Source organism: Morus notabilis, unplaced genomic scaffold (assembly GCF_000414095.1).
Source record: "Morus notabilis unplaced genomic scaffold, ASM41409v2 Scaffold948, whole genome shotgun sequence".
NCBI lineage: Eukaryota > Viridiplantae > Streptophyta > Magnoliopsida > Rosales > Moraceae > Morus > Morus notabilis.
Genome location: NW_010362042.1, coordinates 163,861 through 182,342, shown reverse-complemented (window position 1 = coordinate 182,342; position 18,482 = coordinate 163,861). Strand labels below are relative to the sequence as shown.

Genomic DNA, 18,482 nt, shown 5'->3' with positions numbered 1-18,482 from the left:
TACAAAGTCTGAATATTACAATTACAATGTCCAAAGTAAATAAATATTTTGAAATCACAATTTAATTTGAATCTGAAGGATCGTCTTAAAAGTGAAATGTTAATTTATTAAATTCATCTATCCATTCCTGGCTTGTCGGCAAAATTGTGTCTTATAAACGTTGATCGGCATGATCCCAATCCTTAATGCACACCAAAGCTTCAACAATGTCCCTTTGCAATGCGTTTTAGCGTTCCTCAAGTATTCATCCGGTTGTACTGAAGGCTTGTTCGGATGAAACAGTGGAGACTGGGATCGAAAAAATATCCATTGTCAATTGAGTTAGGACTGACCAAGTTAATGCTCGTGCCCTCCACCATTGAACTAAATCAAACAATTCTCCACTACCGTCGACTACTAAGCTCTCGCTGAGGTACGCCATAAGCTCGTTGAAGCTGCCACTGCCGCCACCACCTGTTGATGAAGATCCACTCCCAGCTTCTGTTTGAGTTGTCTTCTTCTTTCTCTTCAACCCGAAAACATTCATGAATGAATGCGGGTTTTTATCTCTTTGTTGCGGTTCTTGTACTCCAAAACTTGTGTTTCTAAACCTATTCTCATATTTGCTATAAAGAGAAAATATATTTTCCTTTATTTTAGGAAATAGGTCAGAACAATCATGCCTAAAAATTCACCTGAGTTTTCTAAACCACTTTCTAAACCTTCTAATTTTAATCTATGATAAAAAAAATAGTACCGAAACCATACGACATTGGTAATTTAGACCAATATTTTGTACATTTCTTTTCCATAGAAGCGATAGAAACTTCTAAAATTAGGTCTTTCCTATATTCACTAAATAAAATATTAATTCTTAAAAAATGTGATGTTGGGTAATATGTTCCACTAAGTTTTAAAGTAACTTCATGAAACCTACCTAAAAATTGATACAAAGTTTCAGCAATTTACACATCATATGCGTCTATATGTCCTGCTCCTAATTTTGCGCTAATATAATTTGTTATAGCATCCTTATAGGGGATGCATTGTTGAAGCATTATATAAGTTGAGTTCCATCTTGTTCGTGTGGGTTACTACCTTGAATCCATGCAATACTATCTATAATTACTTTTATATGAATAAACATTGATTTTAAACCGGATTTAACTATTAAATTAAATACATGACATGCACAACGTTGGTGAAAAATAGTACCATCACCGAATAAACTTAAATCATTTTCAAAATATTCAATTACTTTAGTATTTGCACTAACATTATCTAATGTTATAGCCATCATTTTATCTCTTAATCTATATTCATGATTTACATTTAAATTTGTATTATATATTAAATCGGCGTTATGTGATCCATGAACACATTTAAAACCTAATAGTCTCTTATTTAAATTGAAGCCTTTAAAGTAATGTCCGGTTACAGATAAATAATCTTTGTTGGCAACGGCAAACCAAATGTATGTCGTTAACGCAACGCAACTGCTAGTATAGTGTAAAAAGTTTATTAATGCTTTTTTTTTTCTTGTTTAAATAATTTTAACAAATCTTTCCTAAGAGTAATTTTAAAAATAAATTGTGCATTAGGATTGTGTACAACTTTAATATATCGCTGTCAATTAAGATGCTCTACAAAACTAAGTGGTTGATCTAATGCAACTATCATTTGCGCAACTTCCATACGATCTACTAGCGGATCGTATTTCTAAGTGGTTAGACCACCGGTTGTGCGATCAAAAAATAATTATGTTTGGCGGAGTTCCGCTCCGCCAGTTTGGCCACGCTTTTGAAGACAGTTTTCGGAGTCTTCTCAAGTGTGTTGTGCCGTGAATAGTGTCACCTTGTAATTTAGAATAGCAATATTTACAATGAGCTATGTGTTTAGTGTTACCGTCATTGTCGACCTCCTCAATTGTGTCGAAGTGATCCCTAACTGTCGCATTGTGCTTGCATTTCCACTTGGAGCTGGCAACACTTGCAGTAATACTTGCACTTGCCTCTCCTCCACACCCACCACCATTGCGACCATGACCTCCACTACGTCCACTGCGGCTCAAATTTGCAGGTTCGTCAGTTACTTGTGTTTGCGATTCATGCGTAATAAATTCATTAGTAGGAAATTGTCCTTCTTTCACGTTCTGTTAAGCATCAACAGGAATACCACCATAACCAAAAGAATCCATTATAAAAAATAAGAGCGATTTGAGAGAAAGAGCTTTAGGATATTATGTAAGTTTTTAGAAAAATTGTGCGAGAGATTTTAGAGATTGAGAGAGATTAAGAGAAATTGAGAGAGATTGAGAGAGTTTGGGTGATGAAAATATTTAAGAAATAAGGGGTATTTATAGAGAAATTTTTAAGTTAAAAAATTGATTTTTTTCCCTCAAATTCGGATCCAACGGCTATTTTTGGAATCGGCAGGTCGGGTTCGGGCCGAAAATCGGGCAACGGTCAACAAAAGAGCGGCGGGTCGGGCATCAAATTTGAAAAAACTAGTCGTTGATCGGGCTTCGGGCATTTAGGCTAGAATTCGGGCCGGAGGAAAAAAATATAAAAAAAAAAATCAACGGTCGACGGTCGGGAACGATAATTCGGCGGCGGGCTTCCGCCATGTAATTGTTTCTCGAGCAGCCTGAGCCCGAGCCTGAGCCCGATTTGTGCTTAAACGGACGGTCATGGGTCCCTGCCCGCTGAGCCTGAAAAATTTAGGCTTCAGACAGATTAATATAATATATTTACACAGCACAACTGTTTATTAATATAATATATTTACACGCATACATTGCTTTTATGGCAGCCATATTTGGCACCTGGAAAAATCATTCTCGGTGATTCCAAAGCCCCTTTTCATGGTGGGGTTTTCACAAATAATTCCAAGTCATTTCTAATATCTCCCTATTTTTATAATTGTCAATGCATGGAAAGAGATACTATTATATTCCGATAAAATGAAAAAGAATTTTTCAATGTGAGGAAATAACAGACAATTCACAATGATGGGATCATAGAAAATATAGACACTTGCTAGTACTTAACAACAAAATCTCTATATTCTACTTAAATCATCATTTGAAAATCCCCAACTTTGACAGCTGATCCAAGATACAGAGAGAGAGAGAGAGAGAGAGAGAAGTGACAAAGAAATAGTATTAATTGGATAAATACAAAATGGCAATGAAATGTCCAAGAAAGTGTAGACTTTGGTGGGTGATCCAAGAAGCCACTCTCAATTAAGAAACTGTGTAGTTGGTCATACCATCAATGGCCACACTTTTTTTTTTTTTTTTTTTTTTGCTGAAAAACATCAATGGCCACTTATTGTGTGTTCTACTTCCACTCAAAGGCGGCTAATTAGGACTTCAAACGTAACTTTCAAAGTACACAACCAAGAAAAGTGGGAATGGGATGGTTGAAATTTCCAAGGGGTCATGGTGAATTTCCATCCACAACAGTGGAAAGTTGGTGAAATGCTTTAAAGTATCATTTTTTTGTCATATTTAACTTGGTTCAACTCTCGGATTAAGCCCCATAGCGCAATTGTAGTTCAAGCTTTAATGATCATTGTCCAGAAAAGATTAGCTTAGCAGATTTCCTAGTCAATTGTTTCTGAGACATGGGATATTTTATTCCCCATTTTGTTAATCCCAAAACTTCAAAAAGGAAAAGTAGATTATTATATATACTGTATTCACCCACCGGTTACTTCCTCTTACTGATGCTAATACTACAAGTTTTAGTAATGTACATTATCCAAACCTATAATTCAATATGTAAAAGAGAGTTTTTCTAATTTCTAATTTTTACTTTTTGTCCAAGGTCATATTCCTTAACATCCACTTATTTTTATTCTAGTTCACAACTGCACAAAATTATCATAACAATTCTCTCTCATTATAAATTCAGTCAGTTTCATCTAAGAATAATATTATTAGGCGCCGATTGTCACTTATTAATAAAAAATAAGTTCTTCAATATGAGACACACAGGTAGGATCGATCGACCTTCTATTAATGGTAGCGCTACCTTCTATTAATGGTAGCATTTTACACCAAAGGTGCCGCAAGCATTTTTTTCTTCATGTAAAGCCAACATTCTCTTAATCGACCAAAATGAGAATGCTATTTCCCACTGGTGCTAACTATTAACATAAACATAAAAGATTTGTCCTCTCCTATTTGTCTATGCATATCGACTAAGATTAGAGAAGACCAAACTGTTTGATCATCACTCCTTGTATAACACTCGAAATAGAAATAGTTCCCTCATATTCAGTATGAATCCCCATTAATGTGGTTCCCGAGCATATGTTAGGAGATTAATGGTACAGAATAACATAAACAAGATGCATAGAAGAAGAAGAATAGATCATGGCATTGGCAGGAAATAATCCCTAAAGAAATCATTACAAATGCGAGAATTGCCTCACTATGTGCACCGGATCGCTATTTGAAGTTGGAAGTACAAACAGGGGAATATCTGAAATTATCTTGCAAGGTTAATCGATGCACAAAGGGGCATAGAACAAGGAGCATACACATGTACAATTGATCTAAAAAAAATGACCCATCTGATCCCCCTCTCACCTCGAACCACCATCCGAAATTAAGAAAAGAACCAAAATTAAAATAAAATAAAAAACGAGTCCATAAGAAAAATTGGGCAACTCCAAAAATAAACTACTTTTGTTCTACTCTGAGCCTCTTATGAGCTTGTTCAAACTTGTCACTCGCACTGGTTACCTGCGGATTTGCCGTCAATTGATTGTCCAATGACCGGTTCACGTGATCCTATACAAAAGTAAGTGTTAACAACAAAAATTCAAAGGTCCCTAAGCATTATAAACTAAGACATCAAATCAATGTCTCAAGTTTCTATAGTAAATGTCCTTATAAGAAGAAATGTATGGTAGCAGTGGTAGCAGTTAGTTTTATATAATATGGTTGAGAATCCTTGGAAAAACCTTTGAACTGGACGCCAAAAAAGTCAGTCCACTATCTGTTCGATTCGCGACATCAATTTGCACTGAGATGCTGGTCCGAGACAAATCCACGCCTGAAGATTGCAGCGCTTGTGTCAGTGTATCTAGTACCCTGTTCAATACAAAACAGCACCTCAGTAACAACACATACAATATCCTTCCAAAAGAAATCATTAAAATCATCCTGTCAAATATATGAAAACCTATCCAAAAGGAAATGTAGAAGGGAAGGGAGGGCATATATTCTAGAACAGAAATGTCAACGATATGTCAAATATATGAAAACATTTCCAAGAAATAAGTGAAATGAGTTTGCTTTTATTGCAAATAAACATTGTTGCAAGCAATTAAGAATTGTGCGGAAGTGCACGGCTTCTCTCGGGAGAATGGAATTAGTATAGTGCCAGAGGCAGGTAGGATTCAAATTAGGATCACCTCAAAACACAAGCTTCCAAGTAAAATGCTAGTAGCCTAAAAATAAATCATACAAATGGCAACACTTTTTAACTCACAGAACAAAATTAAGAACCACTTTGTGGATGCTCACCCTTGAGAATACGAATTTGAGATACTAGCTGATCCACATTTTTCCTCCTGGATACAAGATGTATTATTTAACACAGAACATGCAGTTGAATGTCCACTCTGCCATGATACAGATTGTGGTTGTGGTAGCGGATCTACATGAACAACATCAGATTCCTGCGAAGGTTGTAAAGGCACAACACGCCTCCCAATAGGATCAAACATACTTGTGTGTTGCACGTTGAGAGGAGCTGCTTGAATAGCTGACCCAGCGAGGTGATCCATTGTTTTGTAAACCATAGCGGAGCCCATGTCAGACTCCGGAGAGTTCTGTGAATTGGGGAGCATAGACGGGGAAACAACAACATTATTTTGAAGATCAGAACCATTTTTCATAACTTGACCCGGATCTGAAAAGCCTTCTGTCAGCACATGTTCATTTTTCTGTAGCATACAAATTGGAAAGTGTAAAAAAGTTTCTCATTCATGTATATTTTGAGGCAAATTTGTAATCAGTGATGCTCCATGGTTGACATGCTACTAACTTCATTAAAAGAGAGCGTGCTTTAGTTCATTTTAATTTTTTAAAATGTAGAAAAATTTGTAACATTTTCATCTCCTTATAACTAAGAAGACCCGTCCAAATTTTTCTTGCCTTGAACATAGCGCCAAAGTAAGCCTCGCAATTATTAACAAGACTCATTGATGAAGTTGATGAGAACCAATATCAATCACAAAAGGGAGTATATAACTCAAAGGAGTGGGGTACTCAATAGAAACTTCTGCACCAAAATCATCCAACACATACTGAAAAGATTAGCGTGAATGTCTTCCATAGCTGCCAAAGAAGCATGCACAGTGATACACACAAATTAGTAGCTAAAATCGAATGCAAAAATCAGCCATTGCCGGAAACCTGAACCTCAATTTATATCTTATAATACCAACTACACCCATCCACTATGAAGAAAAATACACACATACACACACATATGTATATACATATATTAACCCCATTGCCTCCTCAAAAAAAGCGAAAAAAGTACCCAAAAAAAATCTTAATAAATGAATGAAGACAAGCTTAATATTAAAATTTAAAGTAAAACTCAACAGAAAGATAAAGAAGTCAAAAGCATACTGTAATAGTTGAATCACGGACAAAATAACTGTAAAGAGAACTTTTATTAAATAATAATAATACATAAATCAGTAGCCTCTAACACGAATTTAAAAAAAAAATATATATATATATATATATATCGAGTCAAATTCAGGAATCACGCGTCTACAAGAAAGTTTTTGAACTTAGTTTTGATCTAAACTGTCTATCAAAAAGAAGGAAACATTTCCGCGAGAAAACTTCTCTTGGAAACATATACGGTTAGTGTATAGTTTGTCCACGCACTTGCTTTGCATGTGCCATTTAGCCATGTACCGAAGACACCTAGTCCCAAATAACCATATTTTGCAGCTATACACAAGAAGTTTACACGTTTCAAAGTGTCTAAATAACATGGGCACCAAATGAAACACGCTGAGAAATGATCACAAACAGGTAAACAAAAAAGCAATGCTAAAAGAGTCCATATCTCTAAATTCATTTCACCGATTCGAGTTTTCAGTTTTAAGTTTCTACAGTTAAAAGCTCTCAGAAAATGTCACATCTAACTTTTTCTGCTACACTTTAAAATTCTCAGAAAATATCACATCTCAACTCAAATTAGAAACTCGAATCCGCGAGGTGAACGAGGCCTACATGTGAATTCCCGTTCATAAACACAAGTAAAGCACTAGAACTCTTATCAATAGGATCAGTTGCTTATTATTGTGAAAAAAAATAAAACTTACCCATGGAATCAATTTTCTTGGTTCCGAACTCCAACCATGTAATGACCCCTCGTACATATTTAACTTCTCCTGTAAGAACTGAATATACTCTATAACCTGCATAAAATACATAACATCAATCACCAGACTAAAATAAAATTATATAATTAAAAAAACAGAAAGAGAGAGATGATGAAATGAACCTCCAGCAAGAATGAAGCCTTATCTCTTTTCTGATCATTTTGGGGTATGAGATCCCTCAGTGTTTGAAACCTGAATAAAAAATCAAAACTTTCATCGGATTAAAATAAACGGAAAACAAAATCTGAAACTTTGATTTTTAACTCATCGTTAAAAAAGGAAAAAAAAATGGTGAGAAACAAGTATAAAGCATGCCTCTCATTAATCTTGCTCCTTCTACGCTGCTCAGTTTCTGAATGCTTGGACCTATTCTTTTCCCTGCTCTTTCCCTTTTTTTTTAAAAATCTCATTTTAAAAAAAAAAAAAAAAAAAAAAAAGAGAAGACATTAACGGAGAAAAGAGAAAGAAAGACCTTTTTGGGTGACAACTTCTTCATCGTCGTCGAATTCTTCGTGGTGACCCTTCGAAGACTCCACCATCTCCAAAAAGCACTCTAAAAACTCTTACCAAAAAAGAAAACAGTTAAATCCAAAAAGAAACAAAATTGAACAAAAATTCCGAGCTACAGAGAGAGAAAGAGAGAGTACTGTGAAAATGGCGACGGCGATAATGCCGGAGCTCCGACGAGAGAGGTCTGAACAACTCCGACGGGTCTGAATATGAATTGCTAGAGAGAGAGATTGATTTTGATTTTTTGATTTTTTGATTTTTTTTTGTAAAACTAATTTTGGCGTTTTTATTTTGTAGTACAGTTGGAGAGCTATGGAGCCCTAGATGATGAGTTTAACTTGCAAAAAACAGTTTTTTTTTTTTTTTCGAAGGTGCCATAAACAGGTTTCAATTCAATTCTCCCTTTCTTCTTCGCTTTTTTCTGTGATTATTATTATATTATTTTATTTGTGATTATTGTATTGATTAGGGGATAAAAACTACTTTTATTTGTTTATTCATGGGAAAAATCGCGATTATTTTAATTTCGTAAGTGGTTTATGCTAATATGTACATCTGCGGTTAAGGCTACTAAGCTGCGCACGTCGTTCCTGTTTTGTCGTCACGTGACGTATTGTGTTCGGTGCACGGTCTAAGGTCGCGCTCGGCCGTAACTTGTCACTGTTTGGGCCTTAAGTAGACCTTGGGCTGCTATTTTTTCGGCTTTAGTTAGATGGGTACCTGGACATGCCATTTTTTTTAAAGAGTAATTTTAATAAATATCTCTTACAATAGCATCATTAAAGATTTTTAAATCTTAACATTAATATATTAAATTTTATCTCTTTATAATAAATAATTTGATAGATTATCATCTATAATTTGATAAATTATACTGACGGTGGATCTTCAATCACCAAGTTATAGGTCTTCGATCACCGGCGACTGACGTAATTTGATATATTACTATATATAATTTGACAGATTATTATCAAATGGGTAGTCTATCACAACAAAAAAGAATAGAACTCCATAAAGATGTGTTTAAGGGTTAGTTTTTGCAATTTTCTCAACAAAAAAAAAGAGAAGGATATAGCAAAATTTTACTAATTATAGTGAAATCTAGCAAAAAAGAATTTAGAATATTTTAGAAATAATAAAAAGTAAAATTATTAAACTAATTATAATTATTAATAATTTTGTAGTATAAAACGTGAATACTATTATAAAAATTATTATATAATTTGCTATTTTGAAATCTTTAAAAAAAAATTACTAACTTTCAATTCCACTCTAAGCCACGCAGTGTTTTTTTTTCCCCCTTCAAAAACATGAGATATTGAATCAAAGAATTACTCTAAAGGTGAATTAGAGGAGTTGGTAATTGATATTATGTGTGAAAATATTTTAGATAATTTAGACATTAAAATAATACGGGTGAATAAGTAGATTTTATAAATGGAATTGGATCTAATTTATAGTTATTATGATGTAACAATGAGATTTATCAATTATTTTAGGTATTAATTATGAGATTTATCTTTTTTGCTAAATTATGAGATTTATCTAGTAAGTAAATTTGTGGCCCGTTCACTTCGCTGATTCGAGTTTGTAATTCGAGTTGAGATGTGATTTTGTGTGAGAGCTTTTTACTGTAGCAAAAAAGTTAGATGTGATTGTTTCTGAGAGCTTTTTACTGTAGCAAAACTCAAATTCTAAACTTAAATCGGCGAAATGAACGGGGCCTTGAGATACGAAAACGTCATATTTTTACATGGAGGTTGTAGTCTAGCTAGCTGAGTTAGTAGTAAAAAAATATATGCTTTCTAACATGAAGAAATCTTTTTCATCCCAACGGCCCCGGCTCCTTACTCACAAGTGGTGGGCCTCAAGACGTGGGTTCCTGTGTGCAGGCTCGCTCGGCTGTCCCTTGGCAGTAGTTTCCTGGAAATTGTCTGGCAAAGAACAGCACAATCTCACAATTGTTTCTGAAAGCTACTGACAAGTTTAACAAAACAAGAAATATGCCACCAATGCTAACTTGTAAGAAGTTGGTATGAATTCTCCACAGTAATAAAAGCTACTTTATTGAAAAATCATGGAGTCAAGTCAGAACACTAACGTTGTTTTTCCTTGACAATGTTACATAAATCTGAACCTAAGTTTTTCCCGTTAAATATATATATGTTAGTTACATCAATATGACTTGGGAGGAAGTTAATTAAATCGTTTTACTTACAAAGGACTAGCAATTTAAGTCCATATTTTAGAGCGACCAGCGGATGATGAGCAAGGCCCTTGTGCTAGCCTAAACTAGCTTCTCCTTGTAGAAAAAGAAACCGAAGCTTAGAGAATATTGTCACTTCTCAGTCATGTATTGAACTAACTAAGCATTAGATTAGCTTATCATGTTTGAGCTGAAATCGAGTTGACAGAGCGATGCCTTGCGGAAACTCAAGAAGGAAGAGAGGTAGCGGAACTCACGACATTTATAGCTTCTCGTCATCTTTCTCCACCCTCGAGCTCATCTTGATCCTCCAACTGCGCTTCATCTTTGTTGTTCAATTCTACAGCTCCACCACCCTCATGACTTCTGTCGTCCTGAGTGAAAAACAGTCCGGACAATGTGGAGTCATCCTCGTCGAAATCCTCCTCATTTTCCTTGTCTTTTGAACGCAAAGTCAAGTCGCTGTCCATCCAGACAGGGCACCGATGAACAACGCCAAGAGAGGCAAGGAGTTGTGAAGTTGTAGGACTTGAAACTCGAGTTGTTGTTTCGGAAGAATCATGTTTCAAGCAAGTACATTCAGGGACTGGATGAGATATGAAGGATTTTGATTTTGATTTTCTGGATGCTTCTAGTAATCCATCAACTAGTGTCTTTGTCAAATGCTTGCGAACCGATGTAAGCCAAGTGTGGTTTGCGTGATATAAATGCCCACGAATGTCTTCCAAAAGCTTAACAACTTCTTTTCTGTGTTTTTGTCAAAGAAAACACCAGTAAATTGAGTTAAATGAAGAAAGGATTATTAGCCAACGATATATATATATATATATATATATATATATATATATATATATATCCATGTGTGTTCAGGCACAACATTCATTAAATAGAAGGAAAAGCATACCACTGATGCCAAATAGTATTGTCCTATAGAAGATTACCTGTCCGGCCGGTATGTTTTCAATGCAGCCGATTGATAAAGCCGATGACCCATCACCAAGCTTGCAAAATTGGGGTGTCCTTTACCATCACGATCGAATCCCGGGATGAACACATCAGCTTCAACACATATAGCATAGTCAATGGCTTCCCATAGTAACTTGTGTGCATTGGTCCTTAGTTCTATAACTGTACTTTCAGGCTCATTGTCACTCTCAGCCACCCAGCCCCACCAACCTTCAATGTTATAGGACTTCGGCCGTGCTGGAGGTGGTGGAAGAGGGCGAGGACGTGGGCCTGCATTTTTCCACGCTTCAGTCTTCATCTCTTTTTCGATAGAAGGTGGAGATTGGTGATAATTGTCCTCGAGGTTGGCCTCACGGCCATAAAGCTGAGTGATCTCCCAAGGGGTGCTGAGAGCAGTCCTATCAACAACATTCTCAAATATTCCACGAAGAGGAATCAAGGTCCTTTGGCCACCAAATATTTCTCCCCCAGAAACATATATGATAGTGTCCCACGAGTATCCGTATGCCCGAAGAAGAATACCAACCTGTAGACCATCCCTCCCAGCTAAGAAAGGTTTCATGGGCTAGATGACCATAAATATCATCCTTCTAAAGTTTTTGTCAAAAAAGCATTACAAGCCCAATGTGGCCGGATCTCACATTCACATGCTTGTTAAGTACTAAAATATTTTATATCCCAGTATGCTTACCTCTTCTGGCATTAGCGGGCAAGAACCATTAAGACGTTTGTTAGCTGAATTCACCGAAAGCCTCCCTTTAACAATCCCGCGTTTTATCATCCAAGCTCTTTTGTGCTGAATGAGCTCAGTGTGTACGTCCTGGGAAAAAATTTAAGGAATAAAGATGAAAACTAAATACAGAGAGAGAAGTTACAAAGCTCTATCAAACTTCAATTCTGAATCTGAAGAGGATACCTGGAAGAGTTCGGCGCAACCATAATAGGCTAAAGCATCTCTAGTCATCCCAGGGTCAAACGCAATAAATGGTAGTCCAGGATCCCTTAGCCTAAAAAGAAACCAAAAAAAAAAGGATCAGAAATAGGTTAATAAAAAAAGGCCATGAGAAAACAACATATATCGAGAGTTAGTAATGAGTAGTCAAGACAAATAACCTATGTAAAATCTTGTTGGCAAGTTCCTGGACCTCCTGCCGAAACTGAAGGGCATGAAAGGCCACCCGGCATCTCAACCTCTGATACTCTTCAAGATCAGGTGGAAGGATCGCCTACAACAGAACCAGGAAAAGAGATTTTAGGAACAATGCTAGCTTCTTTTTATTCCATTGAGAACACAAATTTACCCTTTACAAATGTGTGATTAGAATGAAAGGTTAAGATGTGACACTTCTATGTGGAAGACGTAATATTGTTCAGAACATTTATCTCTGGTCACTGGGAGCCAAAAGGTACTAGTAAAAAGGTTTGAGTTTTAGCACAACACAATTTGGTCGATGCCTTAACATGAGTGATTCAAAACAAAATATTCTTTAACAGAACATGTCATAGACTCAACAATCAATTTAAGCATTCATCAAAACATAATAGCATTAATTAGGACCCGTTTAATTCGTTGATTCGAGTTTTTAATTCGAGTTGAGATGTGATTTTATGTGGGAGCTTTTTACTATAGCAAAAAAGTTAGATGTGACTGTTTCTGAGAGCTTTTTACTGAAACAAAACTCGAATTAGTGAAATGAACGAGACTAAGTATGAAGAAAAAAACACAATTCATGAGGTTTGTAAGTGTAAAAATGGCCGCCAAAGAAATATGGAGGAAGTGTAATTACCTGCAAGCATCCACCCTCAGATACAACTAGTTCAACCACTAGGTGCTTCTTTAGAACTGGGAGAACATGGTGCTGATAATAATATGGTGAAGCAGCAAAGGGCACTTTGAAAACTGGGATGTTCTTTTTTCTCCTTTCCCCTTTGAGATGTTTAGGGAGGGTCTTCACAACTATGACATCTTTTGCTAAGGTCGCCATGAATTCGTCCTCATTGTAGAGGTAGGCAAAACTCTTGAACTGAGAACTACATGAAACAAGGGATGTGATAAATTGACAAGGAACATCACTGCAAAAGAAAGTTAAAATTTGTACTGATTGTCAAAAGCAAAGCAACCTGATTCCTTTGCTACTTGTGGTGGATAGAATCTCAGGAATCACTAGGCTAGCGTTGAGAAACCGAGCAACGACTACCACATCAGATATCTGTAAAAAGAAAAAGACGTTCCACTATTGATATATATAAAAGAAGTGAATATAATAATCATTGACAATTTAAATATGATGGCCTCACCGAATTTCGAATCTCATGGAAACCTCCTTGTATCCTGACAAAGATAAATCCATTTGTATGTGAAGTTGGATCTGTTATATGTACATGAAATTTCATTCAGGAAGGAATCTTAAGAAAAAAATATAAATTATATATTAAAAACTTCTGAATTTAGCATCCATGTAGAGAAATCCACAAAGTGAATGCAGAGTAATTAGTATAATACATGTTGGTATGAACATGTACCTATCTATGTATCCTAATTTGTAAGGTCAAACTCTTTCAAATATAAACACAAAATAAGGATATCCCATGCGGGGAAAGGTCATTATAATCACAGAAGAAGCTGTTAACATCAACTTTGTGGCAGCATAGTTTTTGCAAGCATAATTATATGACCAATAATTCAATAACACAAGCCTTGCAAATCATTGAACTACTACAGAAATTGACCTCAAAAATGCATATGAGATCTAACCAGCATAGTATTGCCTAGGATTTGCATCAGGGTGTACGGATTCAAGCCGCCTTACTGGTCCCCAAAGCCTTTTGTACAATCGGCTCTGCTTCACATGTGAGGAAAACAAAAAGATAAGAAATCTTAGAAGGGACATCAAAAAGGACACAGAGCATAAATTCAATAGTGTAAAAAAAATATGATTATGAACAAAGATTTCAACATCATTTTAAACTATCACACTCTGAAGATCAAAAAACAAAAACCCAGAAAAAAAAAAAGAATTAGAAATCAATCTTTAGTCAAAACCCAGCTGGCTTTTGGGACATTATTTCTTCCATTGCAGAAGCAAGAACAAAAGGGTAGCTAAAACCCAGAAAGGAAAACGGCATGGAATATTCAAAGTGGTGAAAAGGACTTCAACTTGGAGAAGAATTGTGGGAGTACTTGAAAAGACAGAGAGAAATGAAAAATATTGAAAAATGAGATCTTTATGGGAGTAGTTGTACTTACAGTCGTGGAAAAGTCTTGCGCAATAGAGGATCGTCTAGAGAAGATCGTTATTGTGGACTGGTACTCTGAAATGCCCCCGAACGTAAATCTAGCAAGCAAGAAGTGAACGAAGAGAGAGATGGCTGAGAGAAACAGCCCAACTAAACCAACCCATTTCATTTTGGACATGAACACCATCTTCCCTTCTCCTTTCATTAAGACCAATGGAAAACGACAATCAATCCAACCTTTGTATATATATGTGTGTGTGTGTGTATATGTACGCATATGTATCTTTATGAACAACTTTCTCTCTCTAAAAACTCTTTCTCTCTCCCCCAACAAGTGTTAAGACTTAAGAAGCAGGGGAAACAGGGGAGAGTGGGGAGTTTGGTTGTAGTAGGAGAGATTTTTCTAAAGAAAACAGAAACAAAACCCAACAGTTAGAGAGAGAGAGAGAGAGAGAGGGGCACGTGCAAGGGCCTGTTTTGTACGATATTATAATTAGTGGTAGAGAGGGTGATGGGTTCCTCTCAGTCTCAGACACGTTAAGGTGCTTACGGTTTTTTTTTCTTTTTCTTTTTCTTTTTCCTCCTCTCTCTTAAGAAGAAGGAACAAGGTTTATGCAAATAATTACAAAAAAAACGAGGTTTATGCTAAGGGTGGCGATTCGTCTTATTAGATTGTATTTGTGTCGATCAATTTAATCGTGTCAAAAAAATATCAATTTAAATACGATATGTTTATTAAACATATTAAAAATATCAATTTAAACATGATTTATTTATTAATCATCTTAATTGTGTCAATCCGTATAACCCGTTTAAATTAATAAATTAAATAATTTATTAATAAAATAATAATTTATTTAACACGATCAATACATGTTTAACATATTTATTAGTCAATTTATTTTTTCCTTTAAAAATAATAAATGAATTTAACTTACAAATATTAAAATTCTCATTATTTGTATTTAAACTTTCATGTTATATATATCATTATATTGCAGATGACACATATAAATAATCGTGTAACTTCATGTTAAGAGATCAACTTTAACCAAATCTATTTATTAATCGTATTAATCGTGTCAATCTAATTTTGACCCAAACTCATTTATAATAAATCTAAATTTACTAATTTTTTACAGATTTTAAATCGTATCGTCGTGTCGTTACCTGAATTGTCAATCCTAACTTATGCAAATTGACCCACTTTCTCGAGTGCGAGAGCATGGCCAGTAACATGGGCTTAAAAAATGAATGGAAAATGCATCATATAAGCATATTTCAAATCTATATTTGAATTAAATAACATATTTTCTAAATCATAAAAAATTATAACACGTTCTCATTTTACTTTTTAAGTAGATATTTTTAAGCCCGTTTAATTTATTAATTCAAGTTTTAATTTGAGTTGATATGTAACTGTTTTTTAGAGTTTTTTATTATAACAAAACTTAAATTATAAATTCAAATTTGTGAAATAAACGAGATTTTATTTTTAATTTTACTCTTTTTCATATCTAAATGACGTTTGTTTTAAGAGTTTTGTCTGATTTAATATCATAATTCTGAATTCTGTTACAGTATTTTTCTCTCACATAAAATTTAAATTTCAAAAATTAAAATCATAATTTATGATTTTAAACTCATAAATCAAACGTCACATAATCTCAAATACTAAATTTTATGATCCGTTTAGATCGTTAATTTAAATTAAGATGTAATTTTATATAAAATTTTTTTTATTATAGTAAAAAAATTTAATGTGATTATTTTTAAAAAAAAAAATTTGTAATAAATTTTAAATTTAAATAGTAAAATAAAATTTTAAACTCGAGAATGGTAAAATGAACGGTCTTAAGTCTTAACTTAGCATTCTCTCTCCCCCTCTTCCTCGATCTCTCTCTCAGATTATCTCTCTCTCTCCTCTGCCGGTTCTCCTCCCGGCTGCCGTCACCGTTGACGGACAAGGGGTCTTGCCACTCGAGTCGCACGGTGGAGAACGAGAGGAGATTGCCACGTTGCTCCAACTTTCCGGTGAGGAGATCGCGTCTGTTCCAAGATCCGGTGACTGGTTCAGATGGCGACGATTATCTGCTCAGATCGCGTCTGGTCCAACTTTCCGGTGACTGGTTCCGGTGAGGCGACTCGCGACTGGTTCAGATCGCGACGGAGCTCAGCTCCGATCTCTCTCTCCTCAGTCCGATATCTCTCTTTCTCCTCAGCCCGATCTCTCTCTCTCCCCTAGATTCCGGCCTGAGATCTCGCGTCGCCGTCATAGCGACGACTGAACCAGATCCGTCACCGGCTTCGCAAACCAGATCCGTCGCAATCTGCTTTGGTCGGAGGTTTACTGTGGCGTTGGATTTCGGAGTGGTGTCGGATCTAGTCGCATCATGGCGCCGGCGAGGTCATGGACGACGACTTTTTGCAGATCGATGGTGTGATTTGTACTTTTTTTAGGTCTGAATTTGTGACTGATAATTTCGACAATTCGCGGAATTTTTGTGAAATTTGGTTTTGTATTTTGTCTGCGTTTGTGTTTGGAATTTGGTGAACTAAAGGTTATTGAGGCCCGTTCACTTCGCTCATTTGAATTTAAAATTTGAGTTTTTTTACAGTAAAAAGTTCTCACAAAAAATCACATTTAATTTTTTTATTACAGTAAAAAGTTCTCATATAAAATCACATATCAACTCAAATTCTAAATTCGAATCAGCGAAGTGAACAAGGTCTGAGATTGAATACGGTAAATGCTGTATATAATTAAAAAATATTAGACCTGTTTAGTTTATTAATTTGAATTTTTAATTTGAGTTGAAATATAATTTTATGTGAGTACTTTTTATTATAGCAAAAAAATTATATGTAATTATTTGTGAGAGTTTTTTACTGTAACAAAATTTAAATTCTAAACTCGAATAGCGAAATGAACGGGTCATTGTATATTTCTGAATAGTTATCGATTTAAAATGGGTAAATGTTATTTTATTAATTATAATTTTAAATATTGATAAATATTGTATTTATTAATAAATATTTTAATAGTTGTAATTTGGAATTTATTATATTTATCAATAAATATTGTATTTATTATTGGTAAATATAATGTTTAATAACTGTCAGAGTCGGTGGCGGGATTTTTAAATAAATATGATATTTATTAATAAATACGATATTTATCGGTAAATACAGTGTGAAACGGTTGTCGAAGTCAGTAGTCGAATTTTCAAATAAATTAAACGCTCGGCGAAATCGGTGGTTGAATTTTTGGATAAATATGATATTGACTAGTAAATACGGTATTTATTGGTAAATTGATATTTATCTGTAAATACAGTGTTAAACGGTCGCCTAAGTCGGTAGTCAGCTTTTCGAGTAAATATGGTATTTACTAGTAAATATAGTATTAAATGGTAAATATTGTATTTACTGGTAAACACAGTGTTAAAATGTCACTAGAAACACAATCACCAGAAAACGATCACCAGTCGTTAGAAAACAGTTACAAGTTACCAGAAAAATGGTCTTCGGTTGCCGGAGTCGACTCTCAGTCCCGCCCACGGTGGACTTTATTATAATTTACCTATTATATAAAATATGTTATAATTTACTATTTTTTAAAAAAAAAAATAGATGTTGAGGGAAACAAGTGAGGTGGAAAATGAGATTTAGGGGTATTTTTAGATTTTTAATAATGATGAAAACTTAAATGGATTACAGCCTTAGTAGCTAAGATGTCATTTTTTTCGGTGTTTGGTGATTGATTGGTATTTGCTATTTGGTGGTTACAATGTTTTTTATTGGGAAAAAACATAGAGAAAACAGGAAAACGCCACGGGAATAAAAGGGGTCACGAGATTCTGTTTTTGCACGGGAGAAATGTTTTTCATTTGTTTTTATAGTTGTACGTTTCCATATTAATGCTAATATCATACGATAGTTGTACATAGAGTAGAGCTACAAACTCAAGCCACCGATACCTGATTGAATGGCAAAATCGGATTGACCCAATCTAAAAAATAGAGAACAAATTGGTTCCACCTGAAAAAGAAAAGAAAAATCGAGGTTAATGTCAAGTTGAGCCTACTCAAAACTTTATAAAGCGTTTTTTAGCAAAAGGCTAATAAGGTCGGATAAGTCTAAATAGATTTTACCCCCC

General features: G+C 34.9%; 2 protein-coding genes across 2 annotated transcripts; both read right to left on the bottom strand.

Annotated features, from left to right (window-relative positions):
* Positions 1-4,510: 4,510 nt before the first annotated feature.
* LOC112092161 (transcription factor BIM3) lies at positions 4,511-8,311 on the bottom strand. The gene is given in 7 exon segments (XM_024167520.1): positions 4,511-4,780; positions 4,954-5,083; positions 5,519-5,940; positions 7,345-7,440; positions 7,527-7,596; positions 7,720-7,966; positions 8,052-8,311. Coding segments are annotated over 6 exon segments (1,053 nt in total). The 5' UTR covers positions 7,944-7,966; positions 8,052-8,311; the 3' UTR covers positions 4,511-4,669.
* Positions 8,312-9,988: 1,677 nt separating this feature from the next.
* Positions 9,989-14,782, bottom strand: LOC21401134 (O-fucosyltransferase 27). Its single transcript, XM_024167512.1, has 10 exons — positions 14,334-14,782; positions 13,842-13,926; positions 13,385-13,455; positions 13,208-13,296; positions 12,874-13,117; positions 12,200-12,312; positions 12,003-12,093; positions 11,778-11,906; positions 11,062-11,612; positions 9,989-10,867 (listed from the first exon to the last, which is right to left on the bottom strand). The coding sequence occupies exons 1-10, from the start codon at positions 14,598-14,600 to the stop codon at positions 10,396-10,398; spliced, it is 2,112 nt and encodes a 703-aa protein (XP_024023280.1). The 5' UTR covers positions 14,601-14,782; the 3' UTR covers positions 9,989-10,395.
* Positions 14,783-18,482: the final 3,700 nt, after the last annotated feature.

What these genes read in the sequence shown, in the direction of transcription:
- LOC21401134 (XM_024167512.1), bottom strand. Translation starts at nt 14,600, where the DNA reads ATGCGTACATATACACACACACACACATATATATACAAAGGTTGGATT. An exon ending in CGCAAGACTTTTCCACGACT is followed by an intron (nt 13,927 to 14,333) that starts GTAAGTACAACT and finishes CATGTGAAGCAG; the next exon opens with AGCCGATTGTACAAAAGGCT. An exon ending in CTGAGGGTGGATGCTTGCAG is followed by an intron (nt 12,313 to 12,873) that starts GTAATTACACTT and finishes GTTCTGTTGTAG; the next exon opens with GCGATCCTTCCACCTGATCT.